The sequence below is a fragment of the Macaca nemestrina genome, chromosome 10 (genome assembly GCF_043159975.1).
Source record: "Macaca nemestrina isolate mMacNem1 chromosome 10, mMacNem.hap1, whole genome shotgun sequence".
NCBI classification, from domain to species: domain Eukaryota; kingdom Metazoa; phylum Chordata; class Mammalia; order Primates; family Cercopithecidae; genus Macaca; species Macaca nemestrina.
This window is the reverse complement of record NC_092134.1, coordinates 87,772,952-87,792,035: the sequence shown is the minus strand read 5'-3', so window position 1 is coordinate 87,792,035 and position 19,084 is coordinate 87,772,952. Positions and strand designations below refer to the sequence as shown.

The window sequence follows — 19,084 nt, the reverse complement described above, 5'->3', positions numbered from 1 at the left end:
AAAGTGCTGGGATTACAGTTGTGAGCCACCACGCCAAGCCGTTTTTAAATTTTAATGAGATAAATATCTTAGTCTTTCTTGAAGATAATGACTTCTTATGCTAAGAAGAGCCTTCCTTGCTCTTTAATATTATAAATATATTGATGTATTTTCTTCTTTTAAAAAATTTTGTATTTAAATTTCTTTCTCACCTGGAATTTGCTTAGTATGACATGAGGTTAAAAAAATAATTTTTTTGTTTTGCACTAATGATTTATCCCAGAATTAATTATTGAAAATGCTATTCTTTCTTCATGTGTATATGAAATACTAGCTTTTTATATGAGAATTCTCTGTTCTATTGATTCAGCTCTTCATTTTGTTTTAAATATTGTATCTTTTAATATATTTTAAGTTGCCCTTTTTATTGAAAAGTCATCAAGCACATTCTTTATTTATTTATTTATTTTTATTTTTTATTTTTTATTTTTATTTTTTACTTTTTATTTTTAAGATTTTTTTTATTATACTTTAAGTTCTAGGGTACATGTGCATAACGTGCAGGTTTGTTACATATGTATATATGTGCCATGTTGGTGTGCTGCACCCATCAACTCGTCAGCACCCATCAACTCGTCATTTACATCAGGTATAACTCCCAGTGCAATCCCTCCTCCCTTCCCCTCCCCATGATAGGCCCCGGTGTGTGATGTTCCCCTTCCCGAGTCCAAGTGATCTCATTGTTCAGTTCCCACCTATGAGTGAGAACATGCGGTGTTTGGTTTTCTGTTCTTGCGATAGTTTGCTGAGAATGATGGTTTCCAGCTGCATCCATGTCCCTACAAAGGACACGAACTCATCCTTTTTGATGGCTGCATAGTATTCCATGGTGTATATGTGCCACATTTTCTTAATCCAGTCTGTCACTGATGGACATTTGGGTTGATTCCAAGTCTTTGCTATTGTGAATAGTGCCGCAATAAACATACATGTGCATGTGTCTTTATAGCAGCATGATTTACAGTCCTTTGGGTATATACCCAGTAATGGGATGGGTGGGTCATATGGTACTTCTAGTTCTAGATCCTTGAGGAATCGCCATACTGTTTTCCATAATGGTTGAACTAGTTTACAGTCCCACCAACAGTGTAAAAGTGTTCCTATTTCTCCACATCCTCTCCAGCACCTGTTGTTTCCTGACTTTTTAATGATTGCCATTCTAACTGGTGTGAGATGGTATCTCATTGTGGTTTTGATTTGCATTTCTCTGATGGCCAGTGATGACGAGCATTTTTTCATGTGTCTGTTGGCTGTATGAATGTCTTCTTTTGAGAAATGTCTGTTCATATCCTTTGCCCACTTTTTGATGGGGTTGTTTTTTTCTTGTAAATTTGTTTGAGTTCTTTGTAGGTTCTGGATATTAGTCCTTTGTCAGATGAGTAGATTGCAAAAATTTTCTCCCATTCTGTAGGTTGCCTGTTCACTCTGATGATAGTTTCTTTTGCTGTGCAGAAGCTCTTTAGTTTAATTAGATCCCATTTGTCAATTTTGGCTTTTGTTGCCGTTGCTTTTGGTGTTTTAGACATGAAGTCCTTGCCCATGCCTATGTCCTGAATGGTATTACCTAGGTTTTCTTCTAGGGTTTTTATGGTATTAGGTCTAACATTTAAGTCTCTAGTCCATCTTGAATTAATTTTCGTATAAGGAGTAAAGAAAGGATCCAGTTTCAGCTTTCTACTTATGGCTAGCCAATTTTCCCAGCACCATTTATTAAATAGGGAATCCTTTCCCCATTTCTTGTTTCTCTCAGGTTTGTCAAAGATCAGATGGCTGTAGATGTGTGATATTATTTCTGAGGACTCTGTTCTGTTCCATTGGTCTATATCTCTGTTTTGGTACCAGTACCATGCTGTTTTGGTTACTGTAGCCTTGTAGTATAGTTTGAAGTCAGGTAGCGTGATGCCTCCAGCTTTGTTCTTTTGACTTAGGATTGTCTTGGCAATGCAGGCTCTTTTTTGGTTCCTTATGAACTTTAAAGCAATTTTTTCCAATTCTGTGAAGAAAGTCATTGGTAGCTTGATGGGGATGGCATTGAATCTATAAATTACCTTGGGCAGTATGGCCATTTTCACGATATTGATTCTTCCTATCCATGAGCATGGTATGTTCTTCCATTTGTTTGTGTCCTCTTTTATTTCACTGAGCAGTGGTTTGTAGTTCTCCTTGAAGAGGTCCTTTACATCCCTTGTAAGTTGGATTCCTAGGTATTTTATTCTCTTTGAAGCAATTGTGAATGGAAGTTCATTCCTGATTTGGCTCTCTGTCTGTTACTGGTGTATAAGAATGCTTGTGACTTTTGCACATTAATTATGTATCCTGAGACTTTGCTGAAGTTTCTTATCAGCTTAAAGAGATTTTGGGCTGAGATGATGGGGTTTTCTAAATATACAATCATGTCATCTGCAAACAGGGACAATTTGACTTCTTCTTTTCCTAACTGAATACCCTTGATTTCTTTCTCTTGCCTGATTGCCCTAGCCAGAACTTCCAACACTATGTTGAATAGGAGTGGTGAGAGAGGGCATCCCTGTCTTGTGCCAGTTTTCAAAGGGAATTTTTCCAGTTTTTGCCCATTTAGTATGATATTGGCTGTGGGTTTGTCATAAATAGCTCTTATTATTTTGAGATACATTCCATCAATACCGAAAATATTGAGTGTTTTTAGCATGAAGGACTGTTGGATTTTGTCAAAGGCCTTTTCTGCATCTATTGAGATAATCATGTGGTTTTTGTCTTTGGTTCTGTTTATATGCTGGATTACGTTTATTGATTTGCGTATGTTGAACCAGCTTTGCATCCCAGGGATGAAGCCCACTTGATCATGGTGGATAAGCTTTTTGATGTGCTGCTGGATCAGGTTTGCCAGTATTTTATTGAGGATTTTTGCATCGATGTTCATCAGGGATATTGGTCTAAAATTCTCTTTTTTTGTTGTGTCTCTGCCAGGCTTTGGTATCAGGATGATGTTGGCCTCATAAAATGAGTTAGGGGGTATTCCCTCTTTTTCTGTTGATTGGAATAGTTTCAGAAGGAATGGTACCAGCTCCTCCTTGTACCTCTGGTAGAATTCAGCTGTGAATCCGTCTGGTCCTGGACTTTTTTTGGTTGGTAGGCTATTAATTATTGCCTCAATTTCAGAGCCTGCTATTGGTCTATTCAGGGATTCAGCTTCTTCCTGGTTTAGTCTTGGGAAAGTGTAAGTGTCCAGGAAATTATCTATTTCTTCTAGATTTTCTAGTTTATTTGCATAGAGGTGTTTATAGTATTCTCTGATGGTAGTTTGTATTTCTGTGGGGTCGATGGTGATATCCCCTATCATTTTTTATTGCGTCTATTTGATTCTTCTCTCTTTTCTTCTTTATTAGTCTTGCTAGCGGTCTATCAATTTTGTTGATCTTTTCAAAAAACCAACTCGTGGATTCATTGATTTTTTGGAGGGTTTTTTGTGTCTCTATCTCCTTCAGTTCTGCTCTGATCTTAGTTATTTCTTGCCTTCTGCTAGCTTTTGAATGTGTTTGCTCTTGCTTCTCTAGTTCTTTTAATTGTGATATTAGAGTGTCAATTTTAGATCTTTCCATCTTTCTCTTGTGGGCATTTAGAAGCACATTCTTAAAAAGAAAAATACTCAAATAATGTAAAGGACGAGAAAGTCTTTACTATGAGGCTAACTGCTATTATAGTTTCTTTATTTCATTCAAAAAATACTTGGGACATCTGCAAGCATATAGCTAATCTTCTTTAGAAATACACCATATACACAGTTGCTCTGTACCCTTTTTTATTATGTGTCACCAAGTACAGATCTAAATGATTTTCTCATTTTTTACAGCTCTATAGTAATCCAACTTAAGAATTTAAAACAATAGTTTATTATTGTTTGAACGTGTTTTTTTTTCTAGTATTTTATTGTCAAAAACTACCATAATATTCCACACCCTTATCCTATTCTTTGTCAACATGCAATATAGGATAAATTTCTTGGAGTGGAATTTATTGGGTAATAGACTGTGACTAGTTACAAACAATGTAAATCAGTCTTGGCTAATTTCAGAAGAAGAGATATTTACAGGAAATCTGGAAAACCAGGAATTAGTCTCTCACCTCCTAATGCCACTGCTTTGAATAACCTATGTATGTTCTTCCCTAAAAATTCAAAATTTCAGGCAGGAGAATCCATCTGGACAAAGCTGTTATATGTTCATGTTTTAGCTGCCTGGAAGTGGAGAGTAGGCTTTTTCCATGCTTTTAGGATTTTTAGTGTAAGCCAGACTCTAATGCCCATCACTTAAGCAAGTTCTTCTAATAGTAAGGTACTTGAATGTGGGATATCAACAAACAATCACTAAAGTTATCATTTTTTGTTTCTTAATATCTGTATTCAACCCTTCTTCTCATAAATATTTGAAGTAAACAATATAAGAGCTCTTCAACGTAGTAAATTGTAATGGTTCTACTTACACCTGTAAATACTTTCTTCATTCTCTAAGGGGAGACAACCTAAAGGTTCATAAGTTACTTCTTCCATCCAGCTTTAAATCCAGGAACTCTTGGTGTTTTCCTCTAGAAATCTCTTTTCTTCAGACTATCATTATATTTTTAACAGTGAAAAATTTAGGTACTCTTCCTAATATATTAACCTGGGTATTAAAATAAAAATATACAAAAAGTAAATTTTAATAAAGTGAAATAAATTCTATTTAAAATTTTATTGTAACTACATAAAAAGCTTTTATGATCTATTTAAAAAGTATTTTATTATTATTATTGTTTGTCTCTCCCCATAAGACTGTTAGCTTCATGGGGATGGCAATATTTGTCTGCTTTGTTTACATAGTATTCTAAGCATATGAAACAATGTCTGGCACATAGTAAGTGCTTAATAAGTATTTGTTGAATGAATTGTGGTAGGCTTTAAATCACTTTAATAATTTTTCATGCATTGATTTGAAGGTTTCTTTTTAGATTCAGTTTATTTTTATACTTGCTTTTCCTCAGTGGAAGAACAATACATGGATGAACATGGAACAAATGCATCATTATGTACACTTAATAAATCATGATCCCTTGTTTTAAAATCACAGTTGTCAGTGATGCACATTTTTTTTTTTGTTGAAATTTATTTATTTTCATCTTGCCCATCAATTTTTCTTACAAAATTTGGGTCAGTGTAATATGTAAATCTGTTATATCTTTACAAAGTAGAAATAATGCAAGTATAAAGGAAGAAGTAAAGAGGAAAATAGAATAAACCTGTTATTATAAAAGCGATAGTTGGGAGTCAAAAGATACTATTGAAAGTTGACATGTCAGATGACAAAATAAGAGAATGGGTTAAGGCCTTGCAAATGTGTAAGTACCAAGATAATCAATATAACAAAAACACAGACTTTACTAAACACCAAAAGATACAGAAAACAAAATAAAAGAACAAAGCAATACGTTACATAAATTACCCCATCACGACTTTAGCTGAAACCCATTAATTTAGTTTTATTTTCTTTTTTTTTTCCCCTTGAGACAAGGTCTCAGTTTGTTGCCCAGGCTGGAGTGTGGTAGCACAATGATGTCTCACTGCATCCTCTACTTCCCAGGCTCAAGTGATTTTTCCACCTTAGCCCTCCGAGTAGCTGGGACAACAGGTGTGTGCCACCACACCTGGCTAATTTTTAAATTTTATGTAGAGATGGGGGCCTTGCTATGTTGCCCAGGCAGTCTCTAACTCCTGGGATCAAGCAATTCACCCACCTCAGCCTCCCAAATTGATAGGATTACAGATGTGAGCCTCTGTGCCCAGAAAATTTAATTTTCATACTGAAAATAGACTTACAGTTAACAAAAATAGAAGTAATAATAAAATTAAATAGATATAATAATGTGGCAGGGTAAACCAAAAATGGAATGAAAATAGAAACAAATGAATCAGTACTTCAAATAATATACCATTTATCTGAAGACACAAAGAACTGTAAAATTCATATTAAATTCTAGGTTTGTTTACTTTAGGATTGAGCAAATGTGCAGTTTTATTGAGAATAATATGAGCCAGCTTTCTCAGTACTAGAGAAAAAAGTTTAAAATATGAAAAGAGGTAACTGTGATGTTGAATTGATATTAGAGGTGTTGCTATGATTTTATCCTTTTAGAGATAAAGAAATTTATAAACATGTGTGCATGCATTTGTTTATATTTCTTAGTTTTGTATAATGAAAGGTCCTAGAAGTAAAGATACCTCTTTAAGCAATGAGCACACCTAGTGTCCAGATAATTGGTTTCTAAATAGCATTCATCACTGAAAAGAAACAGGGATTCTAGGGCTGAAGCAGGGAAAATACAAGATAAGCCTGGAATATCTTATTGTGCTATAAATATAAAGTAAGAAACTGCTAACAAAAATGATAAGGACACATCAAAAGGATATAGGAGCCAGCTTGAAAGGGATCCCAGTGGCCCAATCTGGGACAATGTCTAAAGGATACAGATGCCAAATCTGGGATAACTTGAGCATTTGACTGAATAACGATAGGAATGTAATATCCATGAAGTAAGAGGAGTCTCTCTGAATCCATGGTAGTATAAATAATGAGTGAATAAATGGGAGAGGATGGAAAGTACTCACTCACAGTAGAATGCCAACTAATAAATGTTGATGGAATAATGGAGTTAGAAAAATTACTTTCACAGTGATTTAGTCAAGAATCAATGGATGCTAAAACTAGTAGGTACAAGGTTGACAAGGAACAGGATTCTTAGACTGAAAGTGTTTATCTGTAAATTAGTGAGTAATTTCTAAAAAGAAAAGGATAACTGCATAGTGTGATAACCTAGCAATCCCAACCTTAACAAAGTAATCAAAGGAAAAGTGCCAACTGTGAGACAAATAGATATGTTGTGCCTCTTAATATATACACTAGGGTAACCATTCACATCTGTAGTATTCCTTCAAAAAATACATTCTCTGTATCTGATTTAATTATAAAAAAATATCAAATAAATCCGAATTGCAGGACATTCTACAAAATAACCGCCCTGTAGTCTTGAAAGATGTCAAGGTCATGAAAAACAAGGAGAAACAACTTACTTTTAAGTGGTTCACACACAAAATATGTGTGTAGTAGGGGGTGCGGGACAAAGAGAGAAAGAGAAAGAATGAGAATAGGATAAGGTAAATGAAGCAACATATAAACAATTGGTGTATCTGGATCTGGATGAAGGATATATGAATTATTTGTATTTGTTGTAACTTTAAAGTATGAATCTGTAACAGTATAAAAGTTGTTTTTAAAGGGTTCAAGCCTACAGAAACTTAGGGGAGGTTTTTAAATTATTTGGAAAATTCTTTTTTCTGGCTCAGTGTAGATACAAGAGTTTTGTTTTATGTGTGGCTTTCCCCCCATCCCCCTCCCCGAGACAGGGTCTCGCTCTGTTGCCAAGGCTGGAGTGCAGTGGCACAGTCACAGCTCACTGCATCCGCAACCTTCTGGGCTTAAGTGATCCTCTTACCTCAACCTTCCCAGTAGCTAGGACTACAGGCATGCACCACCACTCTTGGCTAATTTTTTATTTTTTTGTAGAGATAGAGTCTCACTGTGTTGCCCAGGTTGGTCTCAAACTCTTGGGCTCAGGTGATTCTTGCCCCTGGCCTCCCAAAGTGTTGGAATTACAGCCATGAGCCTGTGTCTGCTGAAGAGTTTTAATATATGAATTTTAATATATGACATTTGCACAGTATTTTCAGCCACAAAGGCACGTGATAGAGAGAAATTAGTTTTTAAAAAACACCCTTTAAAAAAATGTTCCATATTGTGTGAATTTCTTTTAAAAGTAATTACTTTCTATTTATTGTTAGAATTTCAACTTTATTGTAATGGGTAGATTGTCTTTATTGCCTTGTTTTCTAAATTACCTGCTAGGTGAGATACTGCTCATCATCTCATGTTATCACAGGAAAGTTAGTAAAGTTGGGGCTTTTGAGAAGTAAGGCATATAACTCTTAAGATTGGCATCACTTAGAATACTCTTCAGCAAGAGTACTTACATCACCAAGAAACACTGTGTGGTAAAAAAAAGTTTTTTTTCATGAGTCAGTTCATTATATGATCATAAAAGTCATGAAGTAATTTTGCTGTATGTCAAAAACCTTGTTTACTACATTGAAATCATCTTGTAACACTTTTGGCATGGCTGACTTGCAGCTTCTTTGCTACGTTGGTCTGCCTGTGAATGACATAATAAATGATTTTCACAAGTCTAATCTTACCCTGTAATCTTCCCTTCTTTTCCCCTTTCTTCTTTTTCCTTTTCTTTTCCTGCTATCCTCTCCCCTCATTTTCTTTTCCAATTAAAGCACCTGCTTATTCATTGTGGCTTTAAGTAGAATAAACATGTTTTTCTGAAAAGTCTTTTTTTCTAAAAAAATTGTTTGCTTATGAGAACGTATCTTCCATGGTACAGCTTTCCTTTAATGACTCACTAAAAAGTAGTTCTTTGTGAATTTTGTTTTTGAAAGAGAATCTAGTAAATACCATAAGCTCAGACATGTTAGAAACATCTGTACTTGAATTCAGCTATATAGAAACCTCCCACACAGTGTAATTTGCTCTAATCCTTGTTTCTTCAACTCTTAGTAGTGTTTTCTTATCATTTTCCGACAGCATTTGTTTTTTTGCCATATCTTCCATGTATTAATTTAGCCATTTTTATCATGAGAAAATGAAGACATTTTTCTTCAGTGGTACAGAAGTTAGCTTCTGAAATGACTCTTGTAAATATTTATCAGTATCCTTGCTTGAGGTAATATTTCGTATTAAACTTTAACAAAGTACTTCAAATTCTGGATACTTAGTTGTAAGCATATTGCAAAGCATCAGGTAACAAAAAGTATAGCATTAACCTAGGACAAGGTTAATCATTGTCGGAGCATGTAAATTTATAGTTTAGATCTTCTTTTAGTAATATAGAAATCTTTTGGCCTTTTTCTTTCATATCTAATTGCATTGTCATTGTTTTTATTTCATAGTATGGTTGACAATAGGTTCAAGTGAGAAGTGTCTACTCTGCCATTTTATTGTTTAGTTTTGTTTGCATTATTCAAACTGGTTTCTTTGGAGGAATCTATTAAATTTAATTGTCCTTTTTGTGAGAGATGGTTTAATTAAAGTTAGATAATACATCTTTAAGTTGACTTAACCTAGACACACAAAGACATTAGTAAAAAGAATATAAAGAATGAGTCAAAGTTCCACTTGTCAAAAGCTAACAAATGAGTGAAGGTTCCTCTCTTATGCGATCCAATTTGTCTGAAATGGGATGAGTAACATATGGAGTGCCTGATATATGAAGTGAGGGAGAGAGGAGGCAGTGTCAATCCATAAATTAAATGTCTTTCCCTATTGGAGTATCTTATGTGTGTGTCGCACTTTGAAGGACATTTCTTCTACAGAGGCAAGTGCTGTGGCTGAAGCTGGCTTGTGAAGTCTTGAAAAGGCCTGTACTGGAAAAAGGAGTTACATTGGAAATTCTCAGAATTGCACAACAAAGGAGTCATAGAAGAGATCCAAAAGTAGAAGTATTCTGAGATTCTTCATTAATAAAATTTTTTTTTTTTCCAGCGAAGCATGGAGGCTTCATTGTATTAAATTCTCTTTGGCATCCTTTGTTTACCTAATACCATTTTTCTTCTTTGATCTACAGATGAGTTTAATTGTAATGAAATTTTCAATATTGAACTATCACTGGATTTCCACAATAAAAGTAGAGTCTTGGGTTGTGGTGGTTGTGTTTAATAAGTAAATTAGCTTTACGTGTGTGTGTGTGTATGTAGTCTTTTTTTTTAACTGCAACTTTTATGAAGTTTATCAGAGTTTTACTAGATTACGATTTTCAGCATAACTTCCAGTCTTTTTCTGTAGTTGGCAATATTTTACATAGCAATGGAAATGTCTGTTCTTGGAAAGTTTGAAATAATTGACTACTGGTTTTTTGATGTTAAAAAAATTTTTAAATTGTGAAACATACCATGCACACAAAAAAGCTTAATCCATCATCTAACCCCCCACCCCTAAAAAATTTAACCTTACTGATACCTTTGAAGCCTCTCTCTGTAGAATGACAAACTTTAGCTTGTCCTCTAGGTAATAATCATTGTGTTGCTTTTCTTTGTCATTTTACTACATACTTGTCTGTTGCTATAAATGTGTTCATTTTTTTGCATGCTTATGATCTTCATGTAAGTGGAATTATAATGTATTCTTCTGAAATGATTTTTTTTAACTTACCATTTTGTTGTTGATAACTATTTGTATGGGTCCATGTCAATTTGTTAATTTTTACTGCCATATAGTATTTTATTGCCTCAATATGCCACAGTGTTTTTATCTATGCTTGCTTTTATGGATGTTTGTGTTGTTTCCAGTTTTTATTTTAGGGTGTATGCCTAAGAGTGGATTTGCTGCATCATAGGATAGTCTTTATTTTCTCCTTTTTTCTATATATTTATATTTGCTATCATTTTTATTTCCCTATGGTAATTTTGAAAGTAATGACCCTGATTTTAATTTTTGTGTTAAGCACTTGAAAAAAATTTAGAAACACAGCTGATAACCTCTTTTTACCTTAATATGAACTGTGAGAATAAACCTTTTGTTCAGTCTTCCTGTACAAGTAACATACAGAGTAGAGCTTTAATTCATACTACTTTTCTTTTCCCATTTATGTGGAAAAGTTCTTGAAAATTCAGATAAGGAGTATTGTTTTCAAATTATTTTAATAGTTTTACATCTTCATATTCTTAATTACCAATCACAATTGCTTTCTCTTGTATATATAATAGTTATTATTGAGACTAATATCTGAGTTTACTTTCTTATTATTAGTCATCTGTATTGCTACTTAACCATTCTGTAATTTTAAAAAAATGTCCAGCTTTACTGAGGTATAATTGACAAATAAAATCATATGATTTTAAGCTGTACAACGTGATGGTTTTGTATACATGTTTTGTGAAATGAAGTTAGTTAACACAGCTGTCAGCTTACCTAGTTACCCTTTTTGTTTTGTGGTGAGAACATTTAAGCAAATTTCAAATAAAGTATACAATTCAGCATTGTTACCTATAATCCCCATCCTGCATATTAGATCCTCTGAACTTATTCATATTGTAGCTGAATGTTTGTACCCATTGACCAACATCTCCCTTTTTCCCCTATCACTTCCCCTCTTGGTAATCACCAAGAGTAATTTTGTTCTGTGTTTCTAACCATTTCTTAATTTTGATTCATCTATCAGACTATTTGTTTGTTTTTGTCCAGAGAGCTATGTGACTTTGTTCTTTCTGAGTCTGCATATCTGAAAATGAATTTCTGTTGTCTTAGGTGAGAAACACAATTGGGTAGGAAACTCCTGTGTAATAACCTTTCTTCCCAAACTCTGATATTTGTTCATAATCAGATCCTGATTTAAATGTTCTATGTAATTTTTTTTTTTTTTTTGGTGGGGGCAGGATGGTGGTTCTGGATAGTTCTAAAAATCTTCTCTATTTTTGAAGCTTAAATCTTTGATCAAGATATGTCTGAGTATTTTTCTATTTTCTTTACGTTTTGCCTGGTGACCCATGTACCCAGACACCCTAGCCCCAGGGAACTTTTTGATGTTTACATCCTTTCATGCCTTTCAGTTAAAGACATTCTTCTGTTACATCAATGATTTTTGCTTCTGTTTCATTTTTTCCGGTCTCTCCTATAGGACTACCGGTTTTAAAATTTTTTCTTTCTGTGTTTGAGCTTTTATTTATCATACATATCTTTCATTTTTGTCCACTACTTACTTCCATTAGTTTATTTCCTTTCCATATAGAACAGTTTCTTAGGCTTACTTTGTACATTACTGATGTGATCTACACTGTCAAATTTACTCTTTAATGCTCTCTTGTATCTCTCTCTTTTGGAAGTCCTGGCAGAGAAACTTTATTGTTTTTATGGTTTCCAAGCTACTGTACTTGATTTTTTTGCCTAGTGTTTTCATCTTGAAGTTACCACATCAGTGTAGGTCCCTGTCGCTGGATGACACCAGTCATTCCATGCTGGTGCTTCTCATAGTTGCTTCACATCCCCTTGGTCTTTGGGCTCATTTTGACAAAGAAGTTACAAGTTGAAGTTTATAAAGGACCTTGCTTTCTTGGAAAACCACCTATTTCAACCCAACTTTCAATAAATCTTTTAAAAAATAGTTGTTACTCTCTGATTCCCCTTTTGAAACACATTGTCACTTTCTGTAGCTCCCCAGGAGCTAAGGGAAATCCAAATTGAACTTGCCTTTTTAAGTGTATCGGCCTACGATCCACTAGACCATATTACTCTCTCAAGATGTGCTTTGCAAGTTGGCCTTGTGGATCCTTGAAGTTGCTTTAAATTTATCAGAATTTATAAAAGTTTTTGACTGAGAAATTATGCTAATATCTCTTCATTTTTCTCTCTAAAGTTTATTGTAATTGGGTTTAAAGGAAGAAGTGAATATGAGTCCTTGCCCTATCATCTTTTTTTTGTAACGTTTCAAAAGGTTTTGTTAATATGGAAGTGTTTCTGTCATAGAGTTAATTTTTTTTCCTTTATCCAAGAGTAGTCAAGAGTTTTCTTGATTGGTGGTGGTGGTGGTTGTTACAGTTTTAGTTTCTAAGTATTCTACCAAAATATTTACAGATGATGTTATATAATATCTGAGAATTGCTTTAAAAAAATCTGGGAGAGATTTGGTTGTCAAGATGGGTAACTGTGGTTGTAATAAAACAAGATTGGCCGTAAATTGGTATCTATTGATAGATACTCTTATGTTAGTTTCTATACTTTTGCATATGGGTTTGGAATTTCGCATAAGAAAAAGTTAGTTCTAATTTTACAAGAATTTGATTTCTTCTAAGAAAGAAATTTCTTGAATTGCATTGTGGTTAGAAAATGTGCCCTATACAACATGTAATCTTAAATTTATTGTAGTTTTCTGTGTGAATTGATATATGATCAGTTTTAAAATTTCCATTAAGATTCTAAAAGGAAGTCATTATGTGTCCAATATCATCTTGGTGATGATATTCAAGTCTTCTGTGACCTAATTTATTTTTTTGTCTACTTAATCTGTCAGATATTATAAGAGATACGTTAAATTTCCCCACAGTCACTATAGTAGTGCTCATATTATTTGATGCTGTTTTGAATGGACTCTTTTTCCCCCATTGTATTGGTCACATTTAAACTTTTTCTGGATTACAATATTTCACTAGTTTTGAGTTAAATATGTAATGTACTGGCAGGTTACTATAGGAGCTCAGCAAATACTTTTTTGAATAATATGTTAACTGTTCAAAGTTATGTCGTCGATTTTTGAGGAGAAAGAGAAAGAAATGTGCAGTCTAGCATTTGTAGTTTAATGGGTGAATACAGTAGATCTGTTGATGTGTAAACTCAAGGTCATGTTAGAGAATGAAACCAGAACACTTGCACTTTGAAATGTAACTTTGTGTTTTAGCTGTGTTCTCTAGTTGGTTAATACTTTTTAGTTTTTAGAAGTATAACTGAAAAATCAAGAAAACCAACTTTGTGCGTATTTATTGAGAGGGTGCCAAAATCTTTTTGCATCTCATTTGGAAATATTTAATAATGACAGTGAGAACAAGTACTGGCCTTCAAGCCAGGGAAATAAAAATTTCAAAATCATAACAGCCTAAATCATAAATTTCTGGGGATTGGAATTGTGCAAAGAATCTGCTTGGAAGAATACTGTTAGACTATTACAAGGGACCAGAAATGATGTATTTTTAAAACCTAATGAAACTTTGCATTATATAGGGTTTTATGTATATAATAATATATATGGTTTATGATGAGTATATAGTGTTGTCAGTTCACTCCACATCTCTTATGTTCCATTTTGGGTGTTTTGGAAGGGACGAGTTCCTGTTTATAACCTTTCTTTACTAACAATGTTGTTTTATCTCCCGGCTGTTATGGAAAGTGTGTGTGTGTGTGTGTGTGTGTGTGTGTGTGTGTGTGTGTGTGTTTTGAGACGAAGTCTTTGCCCTATCGCCCAGGCAGCTGGAGTGCAGTAGCGCAATCTTGGCTCACTGCAACCCGGCCTCCCAGGTTCAAACAATTCTTGTACTTCAGCCACCTGAGTATCTGGGATTAGAGGCGTGCGCTACCACGTCTGGCTAATTTTTGTATTTTTTAGTAGAGGTGGCATTTTGCCATGTTGGCCAGGCTGGCCTCGAACTCTTGGCCTCAAGAGATATGCTTGCCTCATCTCCCAAAGTACTGGGATTACAGGTGTGAGCCACTGCACCCGCCCTGAAAAACATGTGAATTTTAAATCTACTGTACTGAATGATAACTTATGAAGAGCATCCTAAACCTGTTATTTAGTGATAGGATTTTGATTTTAAAATTCTAAATCTTCATTGTTATTTTGATTAGATAACAATTATTTCATAAAGATTATTTATCTGTAGTCTGTTTTAACCGTTCCACAATGAGTTCAAACAATTCTAAAAGATTGTACTATCTAAAATACCTCTATGAATACTATTATCCAAGTGATTTTATGTGACATATATTACCCTTCATTTGCAGAAAAGATACCACATAAATTTTGAGCAGCTGTGTTTCCAGTGTACTGTTTATGTCTACATTTATATATATTTTTTCTTTCTGTGATACCTGCTTTAGCAATTTAAAAAGAATGGGCTTGATTCATTTACCTATTTAAGTTCGTTGTTCGTTGTGGGTTTATACTAGAGAAGGACTGCCCCCTTTTAATCATCTTTTTGTTCTGTTTTATGTTTTTAGACTGTAAATTCTATCTGCAAGGGACATACTCACAGTCAGGTTGAAATGGGTACACTTGCCTACCATTTTCAGTGCTCAGTTATATCTGTGTGTATGTCTCGGCTTCAGTATGTTTTATCTACAACCATAAAGAAAAATATTGGATTCATTATCTATCAAGCTACCTGCTAGGAAAGAGTTTCTTGCTCAAATTAGGCTTATGTGGGGAACTTGGAAGTAATGGAAAGGGACAGTTTAATTCTTTTCCAGGTTCAAGGATGTGAATTATCGTGCCTTGTAAAGCTGGAAGGGGAAAATGAGGAATGATAATGATTTTTCATGCCATTAATTTTTATATTTATAAAATTATAGCTTCCATTCATCCCTCCTTGAAATTTAAGGTTTAGTACTAAAAATAATACTTCCAGGATAATCTTACATCTTCATTGATGCCCACCTCCCCTACCTCAGCTGTCTTAAAAAAGCAGAGGGTAGGTAGCTGCCGAGCTTTTAAAGTAGCTCCAAATGGACTCAGCGCCTGCCTAGATTGGGAATGCTAAAAGGATTGATCTGTAAAATAATCACATGTAGAACTTTTCTTTGGTACATATAAGTTAGTGTATATCAATCTGTTTAACTTCTTACCTGTGAAGTATAGTAACAGCTGTGTTAGTGTTGTGTTTGACATGGTTTCGACTAATTGTTTCCCTGTTTTAAAATCACATCTTACTTGGGAATCTTACTATAAACTGGTAGATGATGAGGTATTATGAATTTGAAAATTTAATCCTAGTTAAGATTGATTATACTCAGTAATGGTGGTACAGTGGGGGGATACACTGTCTTATAAATTGGTCAAAATGTATTAGGCATACTACTTTTGGATTGCAGTTTGGCCATATTGATGTCTAAAATGAGCATACCTTTCTAATACCTATTAAGAGAAAATATAAAACAAGTGTATGGATTAAGTTTATTACCAAAAAAACAGAACTGAAAATACCCTAAATGTATTGCTAGAGAACTATTTGAATTCTAATGTATCAATAGGATCAAATACTGTATAGCTGTTACAAAAGAATGAGGTAGTACAGTATGTGTTGGTATATTTAGACCTCTAAAATATATTATTAAATAAAGATATTCTCAGAAAATATAATCAGGTTTGCACATGAGCCTGTTGTTATTGCTGATAAGTGAATTTGTAGAGGTCAGGGGTTAGAGAATCTTCTAATTTTCACATTGGTTTTTGTAATGACCATATATAATTTTTACAAATAAATAAAGGTATTGTTCATCTACGTGTAGTTTTCATCTGATATGCTCTATTTTTGTATTGTTACTTGAGTAGTGGTGTGGTCTTTTGTGAAAATATAAAAATACTTTTAGAACCATTGCATTGTGTTTATCTGCAGTTTATCTTGCTCTAAACTGAAGTTACTGTTCTAATATAAGAGGTTTATGGTATTTTTATTAATTTTTTTAGATTATTGTTTAGAAAAGGAAAACATACGTAGTGAGAGTTAAAAATAAGATAATAAATCTATTTTTAAATGTTTGCTGTGCTGTTTTTCTGTTTTAGTTACCTAGAAAAGTACGAGAAAGTTCATCATTTTGGGGAGGATGATGATGAGGTACCACCAGGCAATCCAAAGCCACAGCTTCCTATTGGTGCAATTCCATCTTCCTACAATTACCAGCAACACAGTGTGTCAGGTAAATATCACTGCAAATTAACAGGATATAGGTCCGCAGTTTTGAATTAGGAAAATAGACATCATCCAATGAGTTAGTCCCTTCCTTTGCACATGAGAACACTTAAGGCCTTAAGGTAATGCAGCTTTCAAAGATTGACATCTAATTGGTATCAGAGCCCTTTCTATCACAGGTTGCTTGAGAATTTTAGTGGCAGGAATTTTTAGTTATAAAACACTTTCAGTTTCAAGTAATGATTTTTCCTTATTGCTCTGACTTATGATCAGTTTATACTAAATAGTCACTAAAATAAGAAGAGGAATATCCTGTTAGGAATCAGGAGACCAAGAATTTTCTTATAGAGTCTATTAGATTTTCTAACATTAATGGGATTTCCAGCATCAGAATTCTCAGAAATGTTTCTAATTATTCTATTTTCGTGCCCATGGTACCAGGAAGACTTTTTTTCACTTGTCATTCTTGTAATGGTTATAGAGGAATCCACAGCTTGAAAAAAGCTGGACTCAAATTGGATAAAAACCAATCCGAGTGTTGATACTTTCTTGAGTGGAGTAGACAGGGGCTCCAGTTTTCAGTGCCTCTGGAGGTCAGGACTGTGATGGCTAGGAAGAGAGGTCTAAGGAGATAGACATCTTTGTTTTTCCATTCACTAATATTTGGCCTAAAAAAAAAAAAGAGAGATACTTTTTTTTAAGCTATGTTCTTTATAAAAATTACAATTATTCTAAATATTTATTATTATTACTATTTACTGGTACTAGTTCTGTACTCTTACAGGTTGTCCTTGGATTTATGCTGTCTCATTTGTGGACTATCATCAATATCATCCACTTTTTTTTTTTTTTTGCATTGTCTATTTTCATAGTTTCTTAAAAGTTGAATTTGACTTCGTATTTCTTCCCTAATCAGTAATGACTAAAGAAATAGAATCTTCTTTTAGAATCTGTGATCTCCATTAGAAGAGGCTTCATCTGATGCTTTTGTATAATTGGGGTAGGAGTGAAGCAGGGAGTGCCAACCAAACCTAGCTTTGTTTTTAATGAATAGTTTTTACTGCACGAACCAAGAGTAAAGGAGAATATTTTAAGTCACCTTTAGAAATGCTTGCTAATAGTTTATGCTGATAAGATAAAATGGGGTGACTTGTTAGGTGATATGCTGCTTGTTTCTAAAAAGAGCTAATGACTATTATCTAATTCAAGGATGTTATAAAAGGTATTCCTACATCGAATGAGATGTTGTACTAATGACCTTTAAAGATCATTTTCAACTTACAACTCTGTGTGATCTGTGTATTACAATAACAGCAGAGCTATTAATCCTTGTATCTTAAATAGAGTTTGGTGTCTGCTACTACTGTTCCCAAACAAACACTTTTCTATGTTTGGTCTTGTTTAAAATAGATTTTTCCCCTGAATCTGTTTTTTTTTTCCCATTTTCTATTGATCTGCTTTAAGAAGGATCATGTGAAATATTTTTGGTATTTCGGAAGCCTATAATGAAAGTTACTGATACAGCTACACAGGCTAAAGGAATGCCAGAATTGCTTAACCTGTTGTTATAACAGCCCCTTTCTGATATGCTATTATATGTCTGATTTGTTTTAAGAGAATCTAAACAGTTATGATTTATATGTAACATGTTTAACAAAGTCAGGATTGGAGATTCATGAAGAGGAAGAAACTGGGAACTGTTGGGGAACATCAATTTACAGAATATCTAATTCAAACTGAAAAGGAGTAGAATTTCAGGGCAGCATTTATACTTTATATTTTTCTAGAAAGAGCCATAGCAACATCATGACAGTATTCTAAAAATTGACATGATTATCAACATATGAAGCAAATAAGTCATTAACTCATTTTTCTTTTAATGTGTTATTAAGGAAAATAGAGTAAGCCCCGTGTGTGTGTGCGCGCGCGCATGTGTTCTAAAAAAAAAAACCCACCAAAATGAAATTATCTAATGATAGATTGAGAATATTTAAATAAATTTATTTAGAACTTTGAGAAGATTTGTGTTTACATCTTTGGTCATACAGCCTTATTCCCCTTGTAGCTTTGGATAAATGTATTTATCCAGAGGTACTTTTATGGTTAACATTAAGAAAAGCTGTTCTAAAATATTTTGAGTGGTAGTATAATAAATTTCAGTGGTTAGTAGTGCTAGAATATAGAACATCGTACACTGATAGAATGTGGACCTGAATTTGCCTTTGAGGATATTGACTACTTTTGGCCAATAACTAAATGGCAAAAAAAAATTATGGATTTTGCTTTAAGCTTTAAGATTCTTCAATATTGGCATCCATACATAGTGGTTTTATCATTCATTTGCATTTCATACTGTTTTTGACATTGCATACCTAATATTTTGGTTTCCTTCTTTCTCTTTTTTTCCTTGGTATTGATTGGGTACAATCATTTCTGCAGAATTATTGGGTGGATTATTATTATTATTATTATTATGATTTAATCCAACTCAATCATTTTAATAAAGTGAAGCCAAGTACCTGGTCCATA

At 33.7% G+C, this 19,084-nt stretch overlaps 1 protein-coding gene across 1 annotated transcript in view; it reads left to right on the top strand.

The window, feature by feature from the left end:
* LOC105470091 (AT-rich interaction domain 2) overlaps window positions 1-19,084 on the top strand; it is a 187,103-nt gene that overhangs the window by 74,258 nt on the left and 93,761 nt on the right. The window contains exon 4 of the mRNA XM_011721841.3: window positions 16,429-16,562. Coding sequence (XP_011720143.1) covers window positions 16,429-16,562 — 134 coding nt within the window. The remainder of the gene's footprint in view (window positions 1-16,428; window positions 16,563-19,084) is intronic.